General features: G+C 39.8%; 3 protein-coding genes and 1 pseudogene across 3 annotated transcripts; 1 reads left to right on the top strand and 3 right to left on the bottom strand.

Annotated features, from left to right (window-relative positions):
* Positions 1-6,329: 6,329 nt before the first annotated feature.
* On the top strand, positions 6,330-9,453 carry LOC137745271 (putative E3 ubiquitin-protein ligase XBAT31). Its single transcript, XM_068485190.1, has 8 exons — positions 6,330-6,671; positions 6,747-6,809; positions 6,948-7,019; positions 7,118-7,239; positions 7,346-7,486; positions 7,575-7,682; positions 8,227-8,485; positions 8,740-9,453. Exons 1-8 carry the CDS (start codon positions 6,492-6,494, stop codon positions 9,124-9,126), a joined length of 1,332 nt encoding a protein of 443 aa, XP_068341291.1. The 5' UTR covers positions 6,330-6,491; the 3' UTR covers positions 9,127-9,453.
* Positions 9,454-9,949: 496 nt separating this feature from the next.
* On the bottom strand, positions 9,950-13,452 carry LOC137744335 (uncharacterized; annotated as a pseudogene).
* LOC137744334 (uncharacterized) lies at positions 13,419-16,003 on the bottom strand. Its single transcript, XM_068484172.1, has 5 exons — positions 15,431-16,003; positions 15,056-15,113; positions 14,849-14,966; positions 14,612-14,729; positions 13,419-13,607 (listed from the first exon to the last, which is right to left on the bottom strand). Exons 1-5 carry the CDS (start codon positions 16,001-16,003, stop codon positions 13,554-13,556), a joined length of 921 nt encoding a protein of 306 aa, XP_068340273.1. The 3' UTR covers positions 13,419-13,553.
* Positions 16,004-18,263: 2,260 nt separating this feature from the next.
* On the bottom strand, positions 18,264-23,720 carry LOC137744027 (uncharacterized). Its single transcript, XM_068483887.1, has 7 exons — positions 22,047-23,720; positions 21,858-21,948; positions 20,056-20,213; positions 19,821-19,872; positions 19,646-19,725; positions 19,451-19,544; positions 18,264-19,360 (listed from the first exon to the last, which is right to left on the bottom strand). Exons 1-7 carry the CDS (start codon positions 23,718-23,720, stop codon positions 18,624-18,626), a joined length of 2,886 nt encoding a protein of 961 aa, XP_068339988.1. The 3' UTR covers positions 18,264-18,623.
* Between the last annotated feature and the right edge of the window lie 388 nt (positions 23,721-24,108).

The raw sequence follows: 24,108 nt of genomic DNA, 5'->3' as shown, positions 1-24,108 counted from the left end.
ACCAGGGATGGACGTGTCAATATCTTCTTTGGCCAGAATGGCTCAAGCCTCTGATGAGTCATCAACGGAATACCTTACGAGGTTTAAGTCGACTGGAAACTGGTGCCGAATACCTCTCCCTAAAGTTGAGTTCGTTAGGCTCGCCCTAAACAGCCTAGATGTAGAGTACAAAAAGAAATTCTTGGGGGAAATTTGAGATATGTATGAACTAGCTCAGCATGTCGAGCAATATGATTATTTGCTTCGAGATGAGAAGATCTCGAAATCCCCATCCCAAGGAACAATATATAAAAGCCCTACCCTACAGTTAGTTATGCATCGGCCAACGAAGAAGAGTCCCAATATGCCAGTATAGACACGACTGATATAGTAATCGACAAATCATAAATATGCAAAGCATTGGCTCATGCTAACTCCAAAATGCCAAAATCCGTTCGGCCTTTGAGGAAGTTGCCGTTAAAACGTTTAAAATCTATACTTTCGACATCACCAAGGCTGACACTATCTTTGCCAGTTATTGCTTACGAAAATTCTCAAGCTTCGGCCAGGGCATAATATTCCCAAAGTCGAAGATTTAAAAGGTAAGACGTATTGTAAATACCACAACTCGAACAAGCATACGACAAATAATTGTGTCATATTTCGTGATGCCATCTAGAGGAAAAGGGAAGGCCGAGTTCGTTCCAATGCAATTCGTCCCTAAGCAGAACTCTTGGCCACGATTGAAGATTTATTTATTTTCAAACGAGCCACCCAAAGATTTTTCAGGACCAGTTAATGTCAAGTCAATGTCAAACTCCAGTGCAGAAGGAATTCATGGGCCGATGGTTTTATGTAGTTGGTGCAAAGTAAACGTCATCTTAACTGAGTCGAAGGAAAAGCCACTTCGGACTAAAATACCATAACAGGCGCTCATATTTGTAACAACATCCCAAAAGGTACTTGGTGCAGGCCAGCGTTAGAAAGTTTTCAATAGGCTTGGCCCTTAAGTACAAGATACACAAGCCATCTTCGGCCAGATGACGCCTTCACTTCAACGCGCCGTTTTACAATGAGGAGTATTATGCGCCCAACTTTGGCAGCTCTGGCTTACTAACGAACCAGCGTACCTTCAAACCACCTGAGCCACACGACCAACTTTGGTATACCTATAATTCCCTCACCAGTGTATATACTGCGTTATCCAAATCGTAGAAATGTCAACGCCAAAGAATGAACTGTATGGCTCGCCAATGAACAACCCAAGTTACCTTGGCCACCAAATGGCAGCCGAAAGAAACGGTAGATAACGAAGATGACCGACAACCTCCGGCCATCATGGCTGAGTTGTTTCAAGGAAAGAAAATGATCAATCATGAATTTGAAACCACGATTGAAGAATCTAAAAAGCGAATCAAACTCCTTCTCTGGCCTGGGGAGATGAAAACTCGCCTTTAGCACTTCCGGAAGGAAGCCGAAAGCAAACTTCCTCTACTACCCCCACAAAAGCCATTAATCAAAGTCCGATGGAATCTCTACCCGTCATTTCTCGATGAAGTTTTAGAATACATGCGGGAATTCCACAAGAAGCATTCGGTTGATGACTTATATGGCCTATCTAAAGCATGCCAAAAGACTCTTGATCTAGCGTTAACTTGCGCCGATGCCGAACAAATCATCCAAAAGACCACGGATCCGAGGATGAAGGCTAGATTCCAGCATATACGAAAGGCTCGAATTCTCGGCTTTGAGGTAAACCCATATACCGATATCAATCCTGCCGACCTTCCCTTCTCCATCGAGGACCTGAATATTTGCGGCATTATTTTGAAGTTTTCTAAGTCGTTGCCCTCTTCAGTCTTACAGCCAATGAGAAAGAACGCGTGACGTGATTAGATGCTTACCTAGACACAAGAGACGCTTGCATCTCATATCAAAGGCAGACTTGCAAGGCTTCACAAAAGCAACACCAAGTTCTCATGCCAAGCGAGCCCGAAGTCGATGGTCAGAACAAAATGGGTTCGATGGATGCACCGCAGGAATAGATTCTCATGGCAGCTGAATAAGATCAAGCGGATAATGCCTATGAGCAAGATACTTCGCCTGAAAATCCAGAGGACAAAGATCATGACCCAATGGGCCATTCGATCCTCAGTAACATGGCTCAACATGGTCCATGTCTTACTTGCCAAGTTCCAGCCAACTACCTCTCAACCAAACTTCTTGGACGGTGACGTGTTGCCGAAGAAGCCACACAAGTTTATTTTGTGGCCACCAAAGAGATCGAACAAGTAAGCAAATAAGATAAACTTAAGGCAGTTATTGCCGAACTGTTTCCCTGCTATTCTTCCATAAATCTTCATTATTTGAAGCCGTTGTATGTTACAACTCATATTGAAGGATACCTGGTTTCCAAAATTTTCGTCGACTGTTGAGCAACAGTCAACATCATGCCCGTTTCTATCATGAATACATTACGTCACTCCAACGACGAACTCATTCCATCAGGGGTAACCATGAGCAGCTTTGTTAGTGACAAGTCCCAGACCAAAGGAGTGCTTCCTTTATAGGTAAATATCGCAGGTCGCAACCACATGACCGCATTTTCATAGTCAATTCAAAGACCGAGTATAATGTCTTGCTCGGTCGTGACTGGATCCACCAAACGAGCTATATCATTTCGTCATTATATCAAGTCGTCATCTTCTAGGACATCAAATTGGTTGTGGTTCATCTAGCCAACAATCAGCCGTTCAAAGCTAATATTATTCAGGCTCGCTATTACGATGATCACATCAGCTACATCACCCTGCAAAGTGTTAACGAGGAAGGACCATCGAGGTTGGGGTTGGCGTCGAGACTGTTCACTAGGATTCGACAAGACTTGGGTTAGTTGACCTAATTGCTGATCTTGATGTCTGATACCAAACAGAATAAACGTCGGGCCGCGATTTCATCGACCATGGAACGACTGCTGGCCCATTGGTATGTTATTTCCAAGCAACCAAATTCCGGCGTAAACTTAGTAAATTTCCTCGTCGAAAGAAACAATAGTCTAATCCTGTCACTTGACGATTTGTGAACTTTGCCGAACTAATAGCCTTGTTTTTAGGCTCTAAAACTTAAAGGCGGAGACGTGTTCTTTCCTCAGCCACAGTCACAAGATCGAGAAGTCAACAGTGCGCTTAATGCAACGTTAGCATATTTTACTCCCCGACCGAACTCGACCGACGAATTGGCACGCCCCACACATAACTGAATAACGTAGTTAGTTTATTAGTTACTCGGCCTGCGTGCCACTTAAGCTTGGTAGTTTTTAAGATCAACACTAAATTATGATTAATTAGATATCATAATTATGACAATTTTCTGACTTTCCTGGTGTTTACAAAAATATGATCATAAAAAAACAATTTCATATTACGTTCGTAATCCAAACTAAGATATAGTTGGTTTTATATCTGTTTCTTGTGTCTGTTCATGAATTTGTGATTTCGTTCGTTCCAAATAAGTAACATGCCATAAAAACTCAGTCATAGCCATGTCAGACAACAATAACAGTGTAAAAGCAAGTTAAATTTAGTAATTATGGTAGTTCTAACATGTTAGACGCTTTCCGTTTTCCCATTTAAAATTTTAAATATCTAACAGCCAAAATTTATGACCTGACTAAAAAATCACTCGTCCCATCTGTATTAGGGACTAGAGCCAGTCTAGTCTGACCAAATAAACCTTCATTGATCAAACTGTGTGGGTTAAAGCTTTTTGGCCAATTTTGCAGGCTAGTATTTGCTAACTTCTCGAGGAGCAAAGCAAATTGGTGGTTGTATTTCTTGATCGGAGATACTAAAATTGGAATAGGCTTGTCGCTAAGTTTCAAATAGTTGGGAGTATTTATCTTTTCCTTCTAGTTTTTGTGCATCGTTTGTCCTTAAATAATAAGGAAATTTAATGAAAAGGGTTTGAAAACTTTGAGTTTTAACAATAAGAACAAAATAAAGAGTAAAGTGAATAGTACCAGGTTTGACTTTTTAGTGTAAAAATGTGATTTTTGGTTAAAGTAAACAGTAACGCGGGTTTTTGGTTAAAACTCTCATAATAGTACCCAACTTTAATGAAACACAACGTAATAAGGCTTCGTATCTTTTTTTTGGTTGAAAATAAGGTTTTGTTTCTAAGGCACCTTAACATGGACAGTAGTCGCAATATATAGGCAAAAATTCAATAGTTGATGATATTTAGATTTAAGAAGACATTTAATTGTTCAATCAAACGGTTACAAAACTAAAAGGGTGTACATAATTATTTAAAAGAAATTTTTTTGTAAAAAAGTATTTTAAAAACGTTATATTTCATAGGGCAGGTAGTGATTGGGAAACCAAATTTGTAGACAAAATTTGCAAATTAAGTGATGTGTCACCAATAGAAATGAGCACGTTTATCAACGCTTAATTCATAATCCAATTATCAACTTCCACATTATTTAGTTTGTAAAATTTTATCTACAAATTTATTATTCCTAACATTACCCTTTCAGAGCAGTATGTAATTGACGAAAGCTGGATAAAAAGAAAAAAGCAGACCACAACTTTAGCTAGGGTTTGCAACCAGAATGGGCACAAGAAGTAGGAAGAAGTCCGAAAGTGGAAAAGCTATTGTGCTCCAACTACATAACAAAAACAAAAGAGTAAATTGTAACAATTGTCCCTCAATTTTAATCAAATTGGAACAATGGTCTCTTAATTAAAAATTTATTAGTATTGGTTCCTCAACTCATCAAAATATGTAGCTATGGTCATTTTCTTCAACTTCGTCAGAATTTTGTCAAAATAAGTTATGTTGGAAGGACCATTTCTACAATTGGGGTCCCTCAACTCATCAAAACATGTAGCTATGGTCCTTTTTGTCAACTTTGTCAGAATTTTGTCAAAATGAGTTATATTGGAAGGACCTTTACTCCAATCGGGTTAAAGTTTAGGAACCAATGGTAATGAATTTTTAATTGAGGGAGGGACCACAACTGCATGTTTTGATGAGTTGAGGGAAAAATGGTGATGAATTTTTAGTTGAAGGACCATTACTCTAGTTGAGTTAAAGTTAAGGGACCATTGCTACAATTTACTCAAAACAAAATTACAAATAAGTATGTCCATCATTCAAATATATTTAAAAATAATGTATTATTTTCAAATAGTTATGTAACAGCCAACGTGCTTAAATATATACATACATATATATATTTGGGCTGCTTTCTGAATTTCACCAATATTACTTGTATTTTCATGCTTCATTTTATACCAAACTTGTTTTTCCAAAACGCAAAGGGGAGGAAGAAGACCATATAACCAAAAATAAATTAATTAATAAGAAACAGATGGCATGGACTTAATCATAGGTTTAATCATATTTTTTAGTAGTTAATACGACGGCCGATGGTTTTCTTAGGATACAATCACAATCATTCTTGTGTTTGATCTAGCAATTGTTAGGTGAAATTTATATAACGACTCTCATTACTTAAATAAAATAAAATAAAACCTTAATAAATAAAATAAAAATACACAAGTAGATTGGTAATGTTATTTATTTCATTGTAAGGTTATATGATAGTCTGATTGGCTAAATGGTCCAATCATTAATTTTCTAATCATGTCACATAATTTGGTATAATGTTATTTATCTCGTTTTAATGTTATTTGAACGTCTAATTGGCTAAATGGTCGAACCATCAACTATAATCATCTCACATAATTCGGTATTGAATCGACAATGACATGTACATAATTGAAGTATTGATAGTACTCATACTATGAATAACATGTTGATAATTGAGTTTCTTCACCCCTGATCATCAGCAGTTCGATCAACGAATGGAAGAGGGGAAGCATATGCCTCAGTAAATTGCACCACACTTAGCACACACTTATTTTTGGGACGGCTTGATTCAGCATGCAGCAATACAACATTATACTTCTCGACATTAAATGTTGCGATCAATCAACTAATCAAACAATCTACCCCAAACTTCCTCATAAAAAAAAACATGAAAACCAAGATTTAGTGTGGGAAAATGCAAGTTGGTTAAAACTAGATTATCTAATTTGCCACCAAACCCATGTGTGAAACAAATATTTGTGTCAAGCCATCCATCGAAGGATAAGACATACAAAACCCAAAAAAATTGCCCAATAATAATATCTGACAGCTGCCCGAGCTCTGACATAAAAATTGTTCATTAGAACAATAGAAAGAAGAAAGGACCGCGCGGTCAAGCTGCCCGAAATCTCAGCGGTCAGTCCGAATCCCGAGGGCAGTCCCCGCAAGTACTAGTCGTTTACTACTTAATTGACCATTCACATCGATATTCATTGCAGCCTAAGCCACTGCTATCGCCAGAACTGTCCCACCTCCGCCCATCCGGTGGCAGCACGTCGCCATTGAAAGGTGGCGCGTGTGAAACTTATCTCTCAGGCCACCTTTCAAATGCGATAACGGTAAGAGTGTTGAGGGAGATGGGTCAGGGCCTGAGCTGCGGAGAGCCTCGTGAGAATGGAGTCTTTGGAGCTGTGGGGAATGGGGACCTGGATCTCGTTGGAGCAATGGTGGAAGCTGACCCAAGTGTTTTGGAGCTGAGCAAAGGCCGCAGCCGGCTGTCTGCTCTGCATGTCGCCGCTGCAAATGGCCGGATCGAGGTGGGTTTTGGATTTCATTGATGGATTTTAATTGTAATTTATGTTCATTAATGTTCTTCATCGGATTAAGTTTAGGTTCTCTCTATGCTGTTGGATCGGTCTGTTATCAATCCAGATGTGGTGAATCGATACAAACAGGTAATGGGATTTTGTTTTTGATGATTTTTGTGTATAAAGATTAGTTGCATGCTTTGGATTGGATTGCCTTGTTTTGAATTTGTCCTTCCCAATTTTCTTATGTGGTTTGAACTGTTTGTGAATGTGATGGGGTTTTAGACTCCGTTAATGTTGGCTGCAATGAATGGGAATATCACTTGTGTCCAGAAGCTTATCCAAGCGGGAGCAAATGTATGTTCAGATTACCTTTTTCTGTTTTCGTATACAGTTTTTGACTTGAATTATACTGCTGGGATGATGATATTTAAGTTTTCTGTGTGAATTGTTAGATATTGATGTTTGATTCCCTGAACGGAAGAACCTGCCTGCATTACGCTGCATACCATGGCCATTCAGACTGCCTTCAAGCCATTCTCTCCACCGCGCATTCCACCCCTGTTGCAAATTCTTGGTTGGTCCTTCTTCACTGTCTCTCTATGTCTCTCTCTCTCTCTCTCTCTCTCTCTCTCTCTCTCTCTGATGATTGATGTTTATGCTACATTGAATGGTATTGGCAGGGGATTTGCGAGATTTGTGAACATAAGAGATGGAGGTGGTGCAACCCCGTTGCATTTAGCTGCCCGCCAAAGATGGCCAGAGTGCGTTCATGTTCTTTTAGACAATGGGGCTCTTGTTTGTGCTTCAACTGGTGGATATGGGTAATTATCTATATTAATTATTACTCATGTTATAGATTCATAGTAATACCTTGACAATCAGATTGATTGTAGTACCATATATGTGCAGCTACCCTGGAAGTACACCACTTCACTTAGCTGCTCGTGGTGGATCCTTAGATTGTGTCAGAGAGTTACTTGCTTGGGGAGCGGATCGGCTTCAAAAAGACTCTTCTGGGTAACTTTCTTTAATGGGTGGTGTAATGCCTCTGAATAATTATGCATCTTGCCATGTTTGAAACACTAGGCAGTTGTCTGTTTTAGTCAATAAGGTCGACGAGTTTTTGCTTCTCATAGACTTTACTGGAATCATTGCATTCCATAAAACAAATGGATTTCTAATTAGGAATTTGTGTTGTTTTTAATTCCTTAATTTCTTATCGCTGCCAGCTAATTGCTTAGCTGTTTTTGAATGGTATCTTGGAAGAACCCAATGTTGGTATTAATATATGGATACAATCCTCAAGAAAAAAGGCCTTCTTTGCACCATATTTTCTGCATTGGAAATCTTTTTAAGCATTGTCAGTACACCAGTAAAAATTCAGGCTGGCGAGCTTGTTTTGTTGATTTTGTACTGCAAAATCATTCGTGTTATAAATGAATTGTGCCTCTAAACCCACAAGTCTTCCTTCTTTAACTTGTAAATGTTCTTATTTTGGTAAAAGGTAGATTCTAGATTTATAGATATGTTGTCATGACATCTGAAAAGTGGATCTCTGCAGGAGAATACCATATACAGTTGCTCTGAAGCACAAGCATCAAGCTTGCGCAGCCGTATTGAACCCTTCATCAGCAGAGCCTCTTGTCTGGCCATCGCCTTTGAAGTTCATCAGCGAGCTGAATCCAGAGGCTAAAGCTTTGTTAGAAAAGGCATTAACGGAGGCAAACATGGAGAGGGAGAAAACTATCTTGAAGGATACAGTTTACTCACTTCCATCTCCTCTGCATTCAGATGCAGAGACTGATGATAATGCCTCTGAGGTAAACGTGCCTTCTCTTTTTGCTTATGTTTGCATTTTTTTTTTCTCGATAGGATTGGGTCAGTAGAAAGAGTTTATAGTTTTTCTAGGGTTATCTATTTGTTTATATTGGAATTATTAACAGAATATCAGAATTGCAAGTACATGGCGTCAAATGTGTTTTTTGTGCACCGATGCAATGAAACCTTAGCAGAATTATATTTCTTGGACAATGCATGCCCCTTTCTTATTCACCGGTCAAATCATATCACACAGGCTACCGATGTGGACCTGTGCTGCATATGCTTTGACCAGTTATGCACAATTGAGGTCGGACCATGTGGTCATCAAATGTGCGCGCATTGTACACTTGCTCTATGCTGCCACAAGAAGCCCGATCCATCATCTACTTGTCCTACAGTCCCAGTTTGCCCCTTTTGCCGAACCACCATTACCCAACTAGTTGTTGCCAACATTAAGGCCAACAATGACGTGGATCCGGAAATGAGTCCCACAAAGCCAAGGAGATCAAGAAAGTCTAATGTCAGTGAAGGCAGCAGTAGCTTCAAGGGGTTGTCTCCCATGAGCTCATTTGGAAGGATGGGAAGTCGCAGTTCAGGGAAGGTAGCTGCCGATTGCAACGAGGAGATCCATAAGCTTTGACAATTGGAGATATGGACTTGTTCTCTATGAACCTGTTGATAGTGCAGCAGATGAAGGAGCTTGTTGTCTTGGTTTTGCTCGGGAAGATGGAGAGGGATCCTCAGCGGCATGTTTTCCAATTCGTTTGGAGGGTCGTAGTTGCCAAAGAGCATATGAGAATATAGATGTCCTTCAGTAACCTGGATCTCCAGGTCTTGTTTCTTTGAGTCATTTGAGTCTGTTTTTCTTTAAATTAAAGAAGCAGCAAAACTTTCAAGGGTTTCTCACCCAATTATAAATATAATTCTCCATTAAATAAATAAAAGTTAAATTACATTACCCTTTTCATTTGAGGAAACAAAGGATTCTTTTTGTTATTTCATGTTTTTTCTAGTCCTTTTTGCCTCATTCACTCTTGTATGATTGTGTAACGAGAGATTAAGTCCGTCTTCCTACTTTAAGGTAGAAACTTATAATGTCAGGTAAAAAAAACTATTGAGCTTTTCGGTAAGAGCCGTCTGTGGCGAGGAATCAACAGAGCCACTTTAACATATCTGCATCTGCAAGGAGTTGTGTTGTAAAGAATCTGTTTCCATGGGTTTAAGCTGCAGTTTCCTTGCAATCTAAGAGAGCGTGTGCAGATGTGGGTTAGGTAGGGGTAGAGTATCACGTATCTCCACTTTCACCTGAATTCGTTACCTTTTCTCGTAGATTAGATTAGTTTAGAATATTGAGCATGTTAAAGTGCGAAACTAACACACCATTACCAAGCAGTGGAATTCAGAGAATTATATATTTATATATTAATTAAAATAAGAATCCTCCATCAATGAGGGGTCAATGATCATTTGATGAGCTATCCACACAAACATGAAAACAGTAATGGAGTTCCAAATCCATCGTCGTATTATAAAAACTCTCTATTGGATGTTGCTCCGCCATCTCCACTCTCTGAAGGACTTGGCTGAGCAGCTGCAACTGCACCGTCCATAAACACCCTGTTGGGGCCGGAAACCGGCACAGACGGTGCGAAATCGGGGCCATATTCGGCTTTTTACAACGTTATTTCTTTGGTTAATTTGTTGCTACTTGCGCTCCTTTCTGCCTCAAGAAAGTGACCTAGTGATGGAGTACTATTGCTCACATTCACAAATTCGTTCGTTAGCTTGGAGCAGAAGGAAAACATTTCCTTCCCCTTGGATCTTCTGGAGAGGTCTAAGATGCCGGAAACGCCGATGAGGCTCCCCAGTGTGATGCTCTTGTCATGGAAGAAAGATCCAGTTGACTGAAACCGGGTGGATTAAAGAATCACTAAGATAAGAATCTCACGATTTACATAAAATACCAAACTTGAACACAAAACATGATAATATGTTCCAACGAGATGCAACAATAACGTCATTGTAGCGGTATTACAATCATGCTTAAGTGCAAATGGGCCTCTTCAGTGTGTTTCCACTTCAGTAAACATAATTGAGCATTGGGAAGTTTCATGTGCTGATATTTTATTAAAAGCAAGAGACAATATCAAGTTAACAAGGTCAAACACCATGATGGTCTTCCACGGGGAAGACTAAAAATGGACTAATCCAGCTTTAATTAGGGAAATCTCTAAATATTGGGACTTAATTATAGAGATTTAATTATAGAACTCGAAATGTTTTTCATGCGCATTCCCATTAGAGCATCCTAAATGAGAGGAGCTAGAGCTGGTTTTAGCTTCCTTTGCATGGATAGAACACATTGAGGATGTAAACCTTTTTAGCTCTAACATGAGAGAAGAATGGATAAGACATGAGTATACCGTTACACTTACAGTGATGTCTCGTGCTAATGGTACAATAATATTGTTTGTTTTTCTCTCCACTTGTCATTTTATTACTGGAATAAGTTTTACAGTAACAATGTATTTGTACAATATAAGTTGCTCTCCTATAAAGAATTCAAGATGTAAATCTACATGTTTTTATCAAATCCAGCACATGTTACTCCCCCCCAAAAAAAATATTTAGGATCGCACTGTAAAAATGTCTAATCAGATTGGCAGACATATAATCAGATTGATCTGCTGCTACATTGGCAGACATATAATCAGATTGATCTGCTGAAGTTTTTTTTTCTCAAAGTGCTAAAAAGTGGTGGTATCCCCTCTTTCTCACCCCATGGATATGGTCTTGTGCTCTTACCACCTACATGGCAGGTGTACACTTCAAGGAAATCAATTCTAAACATAACAAATTGAGACATAATGAAAGCAGAGGAATGTTGCATTATTAAAAAGGAGGAAAAAAGCAGAGACGTGAGAGAAATCATGGAGAATGATGAGCCAACAAGCATGGTGGTATGGCATGCTAGTGCAAATTTAAAATGCATGCTTAATGATGGGTTTATACTAATCACACTAAATATTTTTCCATCATTAAATCCATTGCAAAAAAATACTGACCTCTGTATCAAGATCTGAGGAGGAGGAGGAGGAAGAAGCAATGGAGGAAGTCCGAAAGGCAGTGATCAAAGTGCTGAATGAGACCGAACCACCGGTCAAATCTCGGTTTTTGATCAACCTAACTCTCGCATTTAGCGGTCTCAATCCCAACGGCCACCCTTCGTCCTGCAATCCAAATTACACAAATGAGTTTTCATAGGGCTGGTTTGGTACAATTGAAATTATTTTAAATTCAGTTTTTTTCAAAAGCTGGGGCTAAATTGTGTTTAGTAAATAATAAAAAAAAAGTTATGGGTCCAAAACATCAAAAAGTAGAAGCAGTTTTACCCCTGCTTCTGAAAATAACGTTTTTTTTCTTTTTTTGCACATCATAGCAACCCCAAACTAGCTACCATTGAAAAAACTCTCCTTCTTAAGAAGTCTACAAAAAATTTGTTTCACACACATACTTCTATAACAAATGCTCCGATTTTATATAAGATAATTTGCATATTTTTTTATGCGTCTAGCGTCGCGTTCAATAGAAAAAATATAGAGAATTGTACGTATAATGCTTGAGGTTCATACGGATTAAAGAATTTAAAAACAATGGATTTGATTTTTATAATAAGCTTACATAGATAGATTAGAAGAATGACACAAATATAAGACTAAGTTGATTTAAATGGCTATATACATTGTAACATAAGAGACTTCAAATCCAAATAATTGTGCTAATGTGTATGCTCAAAATGCTTGAATGTAATTTTAAATATGCGTTCAAAAATTCAAATTATTCTTTGTAATTAGTCATTCAAATTCTTAATATTACGTTGAATTCAGTCACTTTACAGGTTCCTTTTGAGGGGAAGTTTAATTTCCTGACGTGTGATTCACACTTTTAACACATTTTCTGTAAATTTGAAGAATATTTGAAAACATTGTCACAAGATCATCAAACAGCTACAGGGGAGAAAAGAAGAAAAAGAAGGAAAGAAAAAGGTATATGGTATACTGTATGAATTTAAGATTCGTTTGATAATTGCTTTTTGAGAGTTAACATCACTTCCAAAAAAAAAAAATGTAAAAGCGCGTTTGTTCTTAAAAATAGTTGTTTTGCGAAACTTTTAAAAATGCATTGGGTAAGAATAGAAGCACTTGGAGTGAATTTTTTAGAAGCACCAAGAGGTGCTTCTTGAGTTTCTCTTCTTAAAAACACGGGTAGCACTTGGGTCCCTTTAACATAGTTCCAAAACTACCCTTATTTTTTAATTGCAAAAGTCAAAAATGCCGTTCCACTTTGACAATTGTCTTTACAATTTTTTTGTCTAGGTTTTGAAATGTTAATTTGACCAAAAAGAAAAAGAAACTTCGAAACTTTAAACTTAGTGGCTGGAGGGTTCCTTGGAAGATCCCATGGTCAAGACTTCTACAAAAATTATTCTGTTTCGTTAGTTCCATGGGAATGGCTCTCTAATATGTCTGTGTTGACAACCAAGCACTCTTTTTAATATCAAAAGTACTTTTACAATACGAAATCACTTGTTTATCTGCCAAACAACAAATTGTTTCTTTATAAACGCGTTACTGAACAGTGCTACAAACAAAAAGCATTGATAAGTACAAGCACCTTATAAATTTGTACTTCCAAACGAGCCTTTAATCTAATATATTGTTGCAAAACAACTGCAAGGGTGTGTCTCATTGGTTGCATCTAGTGTTGAATTTAGGGTACATTGTGGAAAACGGCCTTGTAGTTGGATTGCACTATTATTACCCAATCTGTTCATTTGTGTATGTATAAGTTAGGTTAGTGGGTTAAGGTAGCGTGCCCGCTTCCTTACACCTAAGTTTGAACCACTCCTCGGCAAATTAGAGTAGGAAATTTGTCCCTGGAACAAGTTTTCCAGTTCAAACGACATTGTGAAGATACAATCACACTGGCATTCTCAAACAAAAAATTCTGAGAATTATACAGCAGAACCTTAATAAAGCAAATCGAGAACAACTATTGAGATCACGGTTAATGGTTGAACTGACTTGCACCTGGTCGGTACTCTCCGATTCCTAGCAGATCCTGCAAATGTGAAGGTACATTATTCGAACTTTCAGAGGAAATTTCAACGGACTCTTCCAACAGGCGGCTGAGCGCCCCAAATACAAATTAAGAACATTGCAACATAAATTCAAAAGGAAAGGTACTAATGGATTAAAAGAAAAATAACACCAGGTTTAAATCAGTTGGGCATGAAACCCCATGAATCATAGATACAATGACCAAGATCTGACGGTTAAAAACCTCGGAATATAGAATACTCTGGAGCACCATAGAATTTTCCGAGAAGCTTACTTTATATTAATTTAATCAAATTATGGAGCCTTCTCTTTTGATGTTTGGATTAGCAAACAAAGCCTGGAAGCACTTAAAAAAGATAGCACATGAATGGTTCCGACACTTAAAACTAGATTATCTAACTCTCTGATGCTATGTGCCCTGGACTCCACTCCAAACCTACAAGAAATCTGTGTATTTCGTCATCTTCCCCATGGAAGCTTTAGTTTTACCCTCACCATTTATCAAAATTAAGAGAAAATCATACCCTCACTCAGCAATGAAAAGCAAGCTCCAGCAGAATAGGAGAACCAGTTCTATGAAGGCACACATTGAGTCCCAAACTTTAACAGGTTATCAAACAGATTCATAGAAGATACTTGGAAATCATATGGGGTTCAGAAAAAAAGAAAAACTATAGTTATCTGCTATAAGCCTATAAATCACAAAATTCGGAGCCAAACACAACGATTTAGACGGTGTTAGACTGTATTTAGGTACAGTTCAGTCATTGAGGTTGACAGATTTGTCTAACTTTCACAATAAGATCAACAAGAAAAAAGGCAAACATATAATAGTCCAATCATCTAATCTAAGTGAGCTGAGGTGATAGAAGCGAACTTCCTAGCCGTGTGCCAGATGAGATGAGCATTCTACGATAAGCTTGGGTTAAAACAAGCATAGAATTGTATTTAAATGAAGCTGCCAAAACATGCCAAAGGAATATAGAAAAAGAGAGAAAATTTTACCTGGGATGCTTTGCTTTTAGCCCTGGTCTCCGCTGTGCTCGGAATATCATGATTTGCTTTATTGAATCTCTTCTCACGCCGATCGCATGCACCCCATCCATCTGAGAACCTACCGCCCCTAGTGACAAAGGAAGGAGGGAAAATAGCAACCATAATCACAACAAAGTATGACAATCATGATATAGGAATTGCGTTACTATCTTAAATGCAAAAGCTCCCAAGATCCAAAATTCATACTGCATGTGTGCCCGAACTACAAATTCGGCACGCAGAACATTTCGATTCTCATCAAACTCAATGGTCTTGTCTTTGATCTCAAAAGAGAGATTGAAGTAAAATGATATCTTCCTCCAACCTGTACACACATACAAGAATCACATCTCATTTTTCACCTAGAATTCCCGCTTGATTTGAAACAAAAAACAGCTCTGTTAATCTACTTACCTGACTTTTTAATGAAAGGATGCCCAGAAATCATGGTGTAATCTGTTTTCTCCAAAATCTATCAGTTTAAATCATGCAAACACAGCAAACTAATTAGGCCTTTGAGTCTTCGACACTCGAAACTAGCTAGTGAATTAAGATTTCCCCAATTTCATAGCTTAATCTTTATAATAAGGTAACAAAATTAAAAAGAAAAAGCATTAAGATTCGACTGAAATTGCCCAAACGAAACATAAATTCGGTCAAAACTATCTACTGAATTCAAATTTCCCAAATTTTACAGCTTAATCATATAGTTAAGTAGGAAAATTTAAGAAATTAAAATACAGTAAAACCCAATTGAACTGAACAATTCAATCATCTAAGCAAAATTACCGCCATAGCTGCATTCTGATACTCCTTGAACAGAGAGACCGAAGGGAACCTCCCGGACATGCTATGAACAGCTACAGAGCTATTATCCCTCTCCCCTCTCTGCGCATAGCTCACAGGGCTCGCAAAATTCCCGATCCCCGGCGACAAGTGCGTTTCCGGTGACGAATAAAACGGAGTCGTAGGAGTGGTAGGCGTTGTGCGCTGCACATTTCGAACTACGACCAGAGGACTCGTGTCGTTGACTTCGGAAAAAGAGGACCTCGCGATCTTCCTCGGGGGGTGAAACGCCCAGGGTTCCTCGACGACCTCGCCCTCTGATGCGGTTGACTTGTAGTCGGAGTCGGCGGAGGAGTCGAGCCTTGCGGAGGTCTTGAACAGCTTGGGCGGAGGATAAGGGTTTGAGACTGGGGAGGAGCGAGGGTAGTTTGGGTATTTGATAGCGAGGGGCATGCGGGGTTGGGGTTTGGATTTGGAGGAGGAGTGGGAGCCGGCGGCGGAGTCGATGACGGCCCACAGAGCGGCGTCTTCTAGGTCATTGTCGTCCACGACGGGGTGGAAGGTCGGGGAGGCCATGGGTGAAGGATTCTGCGGAGGAGGAAGAAGAGTCAGCTCACAATTGAGATCTTAGAGCGCGGGAATTCAAATTGGTGACGATGGGGAGCGATGGTCTGCAGGCCAGACTTCACACTGTAAGATGAGGCCTAGTATTGGGCCCAAGTTGATTGGGTCCAAGCGGATATTTCCTTAAGAGACAAAGAAAATAAGGGATCTCTTACAAATTCAATTGTTAGTTACAAACGATGTTTTGTTGAAAATACTGATGGGTAGTGAATGCTCACAGTGTTTTGGTGGAGTTTTTCAATGCCCTCACATATTGGTTTTTAACATTGGTATTGTTTATGACTACACACACACATTGTCAATTCCCATAACAGATTGAAATTGACTTTGGGGATGCAGGAGATCATATTTTCCAAAAGAGTGCTGAAATTTTTCAATGTGTAATTAATGTATTAGTATTGGAGTTGCTCTATAAATAGAGCACTCCGTATGCTTTCAAGATACACAGAGAAAATCATAGAGAAAAACATACAGACTGAAAGAAAGAAAGATAAATAACATCATCTATTCCTTCGTCTTTTATTTGTCATCCACTTAAGTTATAATTACGGTGTGGTACTTTACATCTGGCTCGTATCTATCACTAAAAAGGTTATCTCTCCAACTTTTACATATTTATAACACGTTATCAGCACGAGTTTTTAAATATAACTATTCTCTCATTTCTCTTCGCCGAACAAAAGAAAGAAAAAATGTTTCCTCTAAGCTTTTTACTATTCATCTTCTTCCTCTGCCTCACTACACGGTATACCCTCGCAACGAACTGTTTGCTCCATGCCTGCTCTTAGTTCTCAACCTAACGGTTACACACATCTTTGATTTCTTGTTTGGTTTGGATATTGATTACTAACCCAGTGTTTATTTATGTCAATTTTACTGCAATCCAAGATGGTGCGGTACAATTGCCCATCTTGAACTGCAAACTTATTTTTACTGCAATCCAAGATGGTGCGGTATCATCGCCTATCTTGGACTGCAGATCTAATTTTACTGCAAATTTTAGGTGGAGCGGTACAATCACCCACCCTACCCTGCATATTTAAAATTTGCCTGTTGTTTAATTTCACTGCAATTTTAGGTGGTGCGGTATAATCGCCCACCCTGCTCTGCGTATTTAAATTTTCCTACTGCTTGAGTGGTGCGGAATAATCACCCATTCTATGTTATATTATTTCAATGAGAATGGCTAAGGGGGGTAGATTGTAACATCCCACATCGCTCAGGGAGTGGATCATGTAAGCCTTATATGTATATTCTCATCTCTACCTAGCACGAGGCCTTTTGGGAGCTCATTGGCTTCGGGTTCTATCGGAACTCCAAAGTTAAGCGAGAAAGGGGCGAGAGCATTCCCAGGATGGGTGATCCATTGGGAAATTCTCGTGTGAGTTCCCAGAAACAAAACGGTGAGGGTGTGGTCAGGGCCCAAAGCGGACAATATCGTGCTACGGTGGAGTCGAGCCTGAGTTGTGGTGGAGGCCTGGGCTGAGATGTGACACTAAGCCATTAAACAATATTAAATAACATTAAGTAACATTAAACAATATTGAACAACATTAAATAATATTAAACTTAAACAACATTAAAAAAATATTTAACAACATTAAATAACATTAAGTAAAATTATTGACACGTGGCACTTGAAATCCGAGACGTAAAATTATTGAGATTCCAGCTCAAAAATATGATATGGCACTGTTCATTAAAATATTAATTTCTTGAAGGGTTACAGGATTAAAATGAGTCATCTAACCCTCATTTGGTTGGAGATAGAGTTGAAGTTTTGGCCTTCTTGCTTTCTACCATATTTTCGCGTGCAATGTTAAGTATGTCGAACACATGAATGTCTGCCCCGCTTTTCAGTTTAATATAACGTGATTAGGCATGCACAAATCAAAATGGGTTAACTAGAATTTGTAATAGTTGCTCATTTTTTGTAAGGAGGAATCCATATTGCCCGTCCAAAAGTCATAATCAGAACCATCAAGTTGCACTCATGTTTACGTTTTAGGAAGGTGGAATTCACGTTCTTCGTAGAAATGTCATACTTGGTATTGTTCAGTTGCACTAATCTTCACTTTTCTGTAAAAAGATATTCTACATTCCTCGTATAAACGTGATAATCTACATCGTTCATTCATTTCATCATCGTCTAAAGCCAGTAAAATGTATCATTAAGAAAAATAATTTACAAAACTTGTGATAATGGTCAGCTTTGACATTTACAAGAAAATACCGTTCTTGTTTTTTGGCCTGATACAACAAAAATAATAGGCTTACAACTTCCAAAGTGCCCATTATGTAGAAAGGGATGATGGGGTCTAACTTACAAAAATTTCTGATGAAGGATAACAAGATTTGACATTTACAACAAAAATACTAATGTGCAGTTTGATCACCATCGATTTTCTGACTATGTATGTATCCATGACAAGTGAGAAGCTTGTTCGTAGATGAAATTTGATACAAGAGATTCTTGGGATTGGAGAATCGAACTCGAGACCTTGCGGAATAAATTTGTTTCCATTTAAGGAGAGAAAATTATGATCCTATATCTTCACCAGCACATAACCAATTAAGTAGGGCCTCCAAAAATATTGTTCTGCATCTTTCGCGGCAGCCCGAAATTTTGGTATGCTCTGATTTCGCCTTCCAGAGTGGCTGTCACAATTACCAAACCCCAAGCTGTTGCTTGTGTTGTTTGGCTAGCATGGCTGTTGCCTATATTGTCGAGCCATGACCAAGAGGAAGACCAAGATGATGTGGAGGCACTACCAGCAGACATAGAACTTGAATCACCATACCTAATAGAGGAAGGGTCTGAATTAAACGACTCTCCAATCCCGGATTCTGTTCGAGAGATTTGAGCAGGATCTTGATCTTCCGGCGGAGGAGTTGAAGGTGTTTGATCTGATGCATCTCCCTTATTGGTTGTGGTGTTATTGTCTTTGTTGTTTTTCTTCGGGAGAGGCGGTAGCATTCTCTTGCTTACACCTGCATCTTCTTGAGTAGGGGATGCATTGCCGGATTGCGGCTGTTGCGTTGAGCGTTTTGAGTTTCTCTTGGAATGCTGCACGGGGACTGGTGGAGGGTCGCCCCTTATGGTGCCTGGCCATGGTATTGCTGCTGAAACATCTTTGCACTGAAAATGCTCGTGGGAATTGGTACTGATGATGCTTTTTTTACCCGTGGCTGAGATTCGGGGTTCTTCGCGCTTCCAAACATACACATGGGAGTCTTCACTAGCACATACAACATACTTTCCGTTTGGAGTGAATGAAGCTGCAATTTGACTGCTTGTATTTCGGAAACCTGTCAAATTACATCTTGGGTATTATTTATTAAGTAGAGAATTGTAAAGCGGAAGTGAAAGGCTCTGAGCATTGGATGAGCTCTGCATACCTCTAAACTTATGAGTCACGTTTGTGCCATCCAAAATTCGAATCCGGGAATCAGCGGAGGTAACAAGCATTTCAGATGGATTCATCGGCGAAAACTGTTTCCAATGAAAATAATAACAGAGGAGGTAAAAAACACTTCAGATGGTTTTACGGGCACAAAACTGTTCGATTAGAGAAAGAAGTATAGTTGCATTACCTGCAAACCTGTAATCTTTTTGGCTTGATTCTTCTTCTTGTTCTGAATATCAATATGACTATGCTGACTTAATTTACAATCTGAATTATGAAACAACATGAGGTTTATCAATTATTATTGACCGTCTTAATTCACATTTACGGAAGAAAAAAAATGTAGAAAGAGCAACTTGTACCTTCTGCACTATACATATGACAGTTTCCTTTGTGCGAACCAATGAGGCAAGCCTATAGGGACGACATTGATTTGAAGAAAGATTAATACAAATCATGACAAAATTTTGTAAGTTGATTCAAATGACTGACTAGTTAGAACTTAGAGCCCTCAGAAAATTACAAGCATGTTCAAAAATACGCCAAACCCGAAAAAAGTAGGGCATCTGGACAAAAGCAATGCATATGGAGTTGTACCTGGCCATCTGGAGTGAAGGAAGCAGCAGTGACCATTTCATGAAGATCAGTCCAGTCCACGACTTGCCTAACGGCTACATTCCACAATCGAATCTTGGCATCGAGTGAGCCACTGATAAAGTAATTGTCATCCAAAGGATTGAACTGTATGCAAGTCACTACAAAACCAATAACCCAAGTCAAAACTCAAGAAACTAATCAAGGAACAACGGTACACAATGTGTCCCATGTCTCAGTACTGGTAGTGATTTTGACATTCCCACTTTCTTCTTTTATGCTATCCCTTCTTTTATGTCCGTTGATTTTATTCAATTTAAAAGTCATAAAACCATGTAGAAGTGCAGGAGACAAAATAAGAGTGCAGAAATCACTACCCATGCGCATTTTGTACGCTGCATTGTAGTTTTTGGATAACAAATACACGCAAGAGCTAAGCATTAGTTTTAGACCTGGCATTTTGGACCTGATCCGTTAATATTAGTATTTGGGTGGATGCTTAACGGGTCGGGTCGCTAACGGGTGAACCCGTTAGCACCCGTTAGTTGAGGATGTTTTAGTAATTTCAGTCAAGTCTTAACAACAAAAAATAAAGGATAAATTACACTTTCATACCTCAGGTTTGGAGTCTATTTCAATTCCTTACAAAATCTTCAAAACATTTCACTTTCATACCTTAAGTACTATTTTATTTCAAAATAATACCTCCATTACATTTTCTATCCATTGATCTGTTAAATGTTGACGTGGCTGCCAAATGTCTGACACGTGGCAAATAAAATAATTTTTAATTTTTTTTTAAAAAACCTGAATTTTCTCAAAAAAAGAAAAAAAAAATTGAAATCCACTATCCCCCAGCGACCCACATCCCTATCCCTAACCCAAAACCCAAAAAACCTACAGCAGCAGCAAGAAGAAGAAGAGGGAGGAAGAAGGAAAAAAAAAAAAAAAAAAAAATAGCCCCTGCAGCAGCAACAGGAGGAAGAAGAAGAAGGAAAAAAACCCCAAACCCAGTTCGTCCCCCCCTGCGACCTTCCCCCTTCCCTGCCCCCCTCGGGTCAGGATCTCGTGATTTTCAGTATGGGTGGGTTTTGAAAATACTTTGAGTTTGAGATGATTTTTGGACTGGTTTTGTGGTAGATCCACCTAATCTCAGGTGGAATTTTTGTGGGTGATGGGGGATGGGAGAAAGGGGTGGCTCGGGTGGGATGAACTAGGGCTTTTTTTTTTCTCCTTCTTCTTCTTCTTCTTCTTCTTCTTGCAGGTTTTTGGGTTCTGGGTTAGGATCGCTAGGAGGGGGCGGGGGAAGGCATTGGTTTCATTTTTTTTTTTTTTTTGAGAAAATTCAGGTTTTTAAAAAAAAATTATTTTATTTGCCACGTGGCAAACATTTGGCGGCCACGTGACATATATGTGGCAGCCACGTCAGCATTTAACAGATCAATGGATGGAAAATGTAACGGAGGTATTATTTTGAAATAAAATAGTACTTAAGGTATGAAAGTGAAATGTTTTAAAGATGTTGTAAGGAATTGAAATATACCCCAAACCTGAGGTATGAAAGTGTAATTTACCCAAAAATAAACTCTATGCAAAAAAAAAAAGTAATAATAATAATTGTTAACGGGTGTTAATGGGTGAAACGAGTAACCCGTTAGCTTAACGGGTCGGATTCGGATGACCCGTTAGCTTAACGGGTTGGGTTCAGATGACCGTTAACTTAATGGTCAAGTTGAACCCAACCCAAACCCAATAAACCCGACCCGTGTACAAGTCTAATTAGTTTACATGGATGAATATCTTACCATAATCATTGTGGGCAAACAACTTTAAGCAAGTCTTGGTCTCCAAATCCCATAATCTAACAGTTTTGTCCATTGAAGATGAAAGTAATAGCTGCAAATTGATCAAATTACATCAGCAAAAATTAGTCTAAATTAGCCTAACCTTAAACTAATCAATTCAGGAAAAGAAACAATTAGCAAAGAGCTAACCTGATCTCTGGACCAGGACAAGTCCAAAACAGCATCCAAATGACCTTCAAAAGAACAAAATGGTTTCTCCGAAAACGAAAACACAGTTTCGGGTACATGCACGTACTCCGGGATTGAATTGCTTTTTCTAGCGGACCCTCCTCTCCCCTTCTTCTTCTTCTCCTTCTCGGATGGCCCAAGCGCAGGTTGATCAGACATCGATGGCGAACGATCAGGGGTAGAGGACCCGAAAGAGTGATGAAGCGGGGTCGAATTCCCGTCCAACGACATAATCTCACACTCTTGCACTTCCCACACATGAATTACCCGATCCTCTCCCGCACTCGCAAGAAACCTCGCATCCAAACTAAACTTAATAGTCCAAATCGACCCCTCGTGAGCTTGAATCTCCTGACACAGATGCAATGCTGATAGCTCCTTGTAATGCTTCCCTGTCTGCCTAACTTTGACCCACTCCGAGGAAGAAGAACTCGAGTTCTTGGCGGGCTTTTGGGCCGGTGGCGTCAGCGGTGGCGTCGTGTTTTCCCTATCTTTCTCCCCAATCAACACACTCACGGCGGTCCCCACGCCTCTTATGCTGTTCTTCAACAGAGCAACACCTCTTCTCTTGCTCATCCTCAGGCTCTTCGAAACGAACGAATTTGCACCGACCGCACCGCCCTTCCTGTCGCCACCGCCTTCCCTCGAAACATTTTGTCTTCTCATCACCTCTTTCACCACCGGCGAGTACCCGACGCATTTCTCGAACTCATCCATCGTCAATTGCTTTCCCGTTTGGAGATCGCTGAGTCGATTCCAGCACCCATCCTGATCGTACTCGTTCACGATGAACTCGGTCCCCGTGTCCAGATTCTTGATCAAGAAGAATGCTTCTAACCCGTTGTTTGAGAAGACCGACGATAATCCACCACCGGTCTGAACAGATCGGATCGCGGGGGTGGCGCCGCCTACTTGGTTTGGCGACCCTTTGACCGATTCTGTATACGGACATATTCTCGAACGAGGCGCGGCGATAGTGGAGCAAGTCCTCGTAAGGCGTTGCTTCGAGATTGTTCCGATTATCTCCTCTTTCCTCTGTTTGTCGACCGAAAAAGCTTCGATGTCGCCCTCGGACCTTGATCGGACGAGCACCACCGGCAATAAATCATGCTCAGGCTCCGGCTCTGGCTCCGATACCGATTGATCCGGCGGTACTTGTACATTTTCTTTGGCACGAGAGATGGACCGGGGGATTGGAACGACGCCATTTGCCATTTTGTTCGAAACGAGGCGTTTAATGCTGGTTAGCTGTTTGAAGCTGACGAGGTCTTTCCCGGGTCCTTGGGCTAACCCCATGCCCTGCAACAATCGTTTCCGCCGCTCAGTGATGGATCCCGGCGTATCCATCCAGATGTTGTAATCCGGCCTCATCGGAGCTGCAGCAGTGGACGGCGGTTCCGTCGGAGTGGCTGCGGCGAAGGCGCTAAAATCGACGTCATTTCGAACAGAGGAGACGCATGAGGCGAATGACATGCGACTGTCATCGAAATCCTCATCTTCGGAAGAAGATGCCTCAAGGTCAAGAGGAACGACGGAGGAGGCGCGTTCGTTTGACTCAAAGAAGCGGTCGTCGTCGTCGTCGTCCCGGAGGCCGTCCCAGTTCATCGTCAACGTCCTCTTCCGCTCCATCTTCATGGTGCATTAGGCAAAAACTGCGCAATCGAATGTGCAAAACGGAAATTGTGGCGTTGGATTATCAAATTCCGTAGAGAAACTGGAGTTTTTTTGGGAGTGTTTAGAAACTGTTGTGTGTTTTTGCGCGAGGGAGATTGAGAAAGTGGAAGAGAGAAAAAGGAGGGAGTTTGGTGGTTAATTAACGTTATTGCATTACGTTCCTGCACGTCTTTGATTCGTTATTATTTAATGATAATTAGGATTGTTATTACAAATTTATCCGTGTATGTCGTGCGGCATATACGGCCTCGTTTCTGCCACTCACTTCTTGCCACGTCACCGCCTAGTAACCTAATAGATTAGTCACATGTCCCCGCGACTGAAGAGAAATTTTTTCTTGGTAGAAAAT

The sequence above is a fragment of the Pyrus communis genome, chromosome 9 (assembly GCF_963583255.1).
Source record: "Pyrus communis chromosome 9, drPyrComm1.1, whole genome shotgun sequence".
Taxonomy (NCBI): Eukaryota; Viridiplantae; Streptophyta; class Magnoliopsida; order Rosales; family Rosaceae; genus Pyrus; species Pyrus communis.
Note: the sequence above shows the minus strand (reverse complement) of the source record. Positions and strands in the feature narration are given on the sequence as shown.

Excerpts from the sequence above, each read along its gene's own strand:
- LOC137745271 (XM_068485190.1), top strand. The coding sequence starts at position 6,492 with ATGGGTCAGGGCCTGAGCTGCGGAGAGCCTCGTGAGAATGGAGTCTTT. Across the intron at positions 6,672-6,746 it reads CTGCAAATGGCCGGATCGAG|GTTCTCTCTATGCTGTTGGA; the intron begins GTGGGTTTTGGA and ends GATTAAGTTTAG. Across the intron at positions 8,486-8,739 it reads CTGATGATAATGCCTCTGAG|GCTACCGATGTGGACCTGTG; the intron begins GTAAACGTGCCT and ends CATATCACACAG.
- LOC137744334 (XM_068484172.1), bottom strand. The coding sequence starts at position 16,003 with ATGGCCTCCCCGACCTTCCACCCCGTCGTGGACGACAATGACCTAGAA. Across the intron at positions 15,114-15,430 it reads ATCAGAATGCAGCTATGGCG|ATTTTGGAGAAAACAGATTA; the intron begins GTAATTTTGCTT and ends TTAAACTGATAG. Across the intron at positions 14,730-14,848 it reads GTAGTTCGGGCACACATGCA|GGGCGGTAGGTTCTCAGATG; the intron begins GTATGAATTTTG and ends CTTTGTCACTAG.
- LOC137744027 (XM_068483887.1), bottom strand. The coding sequence starts at position 23,720 with ATGAAGATGGAGCGGAAGAGGACGTTGACGATGAACTGGGACGGCCTC. Across the intron at positions 19,873-20,055 it reads CCTTCACTCCAGATGGCCAG|GCTTGCCTCATTGGTTCGCA; the intron begins GTACAACTCCAT and ends TCGTCCCTATAG. Across the intron at positions 19,726-19,820 it reads TCATATGTATAGTGCAGAAG|ATTGTAAATTAAGTCAGCAT; the intron begins GTACAAGTTGCT and ends TTCATAATTCAG.